General features: G+C 57.4%; 1 protein-coding gene across 1 annotated transcript; it reads right to left on the reverse strand.

Moving 5' to 3' along the window:
* On the reverse strand, positions 1–932 carry DQ04_11371000 (hypothetical protein; the record flags this gene model as incomplete). The annotated part of the gene is made up of 1 exon (XM_009316507.1): positions 1–932. A coding segment is annotated over one exon (932 nt), but the record flags the coding sequence as incomplete, so codon positions are not given.
* Positions 933–1988: the final 1056 nt, after the last annotated feature.

Genomic DNA, 1988 nt, shown 5'->3' on the forward strand with positions numbered 1-1988 from the left:
AACGCATTGCCGCCACTCGTCCGGTTGTTGTTCCTGTTCCTACTGTTGTTGCTGTTATCGTCATCATCGTCCTCCTCCTCCTCCTCGTCGTCGTCGTCGTCGTCGCCAGCACCATCGCCGCGGTGGTTCACAAGCTGATGCCGCTGCTGCTGCTGGTCACCATCGTGTCTGTGCCGATGTTGGCGGTGGTGGCGGTGTTCGTGTTCTTCCTTCCCCTTCCTCTTCTCCTTCTCCCGCTGCTTCTTAAGTTTCTTCTCGCGCTTCCTCTCTTTACGCTCCCGCAGCAACTGTGCGTGGCGCTCCGTCGCCTCCGCCACGCGGCGCTCCGCCGCTGATGCAGCCGTACGCCACTCCTCCATCTCCGCATCACTCGGGTCCACAATAGTGGCGGCCGCACTTCTATCATTTCCCCCTAGTTCCTGTTTCTGTTTCTGCTGCTGCTGCTGACTTACCTCACGTTTCTGCAGCCGGTAGGAGCACAGCTCCTCCATAAATGTCGGTGCTGTCTTCTTCTTGCCTGCGATGCCGTTGCTGCTACCGGTCTTGCCCACGCTGCTGCTGCTGCCACTGCACAAACGCGAGGGGAACGCGTTAGAGGGGACCTCGAGCAGCTGTCGCATCAGCTGGCGCGAGGCGATAGTGCGCTCATTGCGCGGGCATTCGCAGTCGAATGTCTGCAGCGTTCGTGTGTACCCGCGGCGGTGCATAAACTCCCGCAGGAGCGCCTGCGCCAACGCGTCCACCTGCTCACGCACCGTCAGTGCGGCAATGGTGTCCATGTCGACCCCGCCTACCTTTGCCTGTCTGCCGCTGCTGCTGGCTGCCCCCTGTGGCTGATGCTGCTGTTCGCGTTGTTCGTCCTCTGTATGTGTAGATGGCACAGCGCGGCGCGGTGGCTCCCCGTCGTGGGCGCCACCGCCACTGCTGATCATATATATATATATATATATATATGTGTGTGTGTGTGTGTGTGTGTATACCCACAGACTCCAACACGCAGACTAATAACTGATTCCGTTCTCCCAGCTTCCACCACCAGAACAGAAATAGGGAGTCAGAAAGAGAGAGGGAGAGAGAGCCAGTGAAAAGGGAATAGGGCATGAAATGTACAGCAGGAACGAAGGCCATGAAGAAGAGGACGACGAAGCGGGGAGGAAAAACCCCACCCCTTCACCTCTCACCAATGCGCCTCGACTCATTCTTCGTCTTCCGTTCGCGTTCACGCCCAGCTGCTGCTGCTGCATCGTCATGAGTGGCGCGTACACCGCGCGGTGCATGTGCGTGGGTGCGCCCACACAATAGAGTGAATGTAAGGGCCCTCAGTGGGGAGCTGAGGAGTTGGGGTAGCGGGGGTTGTGCGCGTGTGTGTGGGGGGTAGAGGGAGGAAACACACACACACACACATATAATATATACAGAAAGAGAGAGAAAGACAAGAGTGAGAAAAATGATTGCTGCGGCGAAGACAAAATAAGATAGAAAGCAATCACACAAACAGTCACGCCCAGACAAGCACGCGGCAGGAACAGAAACGCCAGCAGCCAGTCGCGTCTTGCACTTTGCTCCTGCTGTTACTCCCGCTGCTGCTGGTGATGGTGGTGGTGGTATCTATGCATGGGCACCTGCGTGTGCGTCCGCGCAGAAAAATAGGACGCGACATCTGTGCCCAGACTGCAGCAGCAACAACGACAAGGAGCCGATGAGTGAGAGAGAGAGAGAGAGACGAGGAAGGCACACAACCGCCGCCCACACGCACAGCGCTGCACACGCACACACACACATCTCAGGGAATGCGGTGCCTGGAACGCTCCCCTCTCTCTCTCTCTCGCTCCTACGCAACTATAATCCCTCTCTCCCGCTCTCGCACACCTCTTCACACACATGCTCACACCTCTCTCTCTCTCTCTCCCTCGCTCGCTCTTTACCACTTCTTCTCACAGGTGGTCTTCTCTCTCCTTTGGCACGCATACATCTCGTTCTCCCATCGC

The sequence above is a fragment of the Trypanosoma grayi genome (assembly GCF_000691245.1).
Source record: "Trypanosoma grayi strain ANR4 Tgr_1137_V1, whole genome shotgun sequence".
In the NCBI taxonomy this organism is placed as follows: Eukaryota; Euglenozoa; class Kinetoplastea; order Trypanosomatida; family Trypanosomatidae; genus Trypanosoma; species Trypanosoma grayi.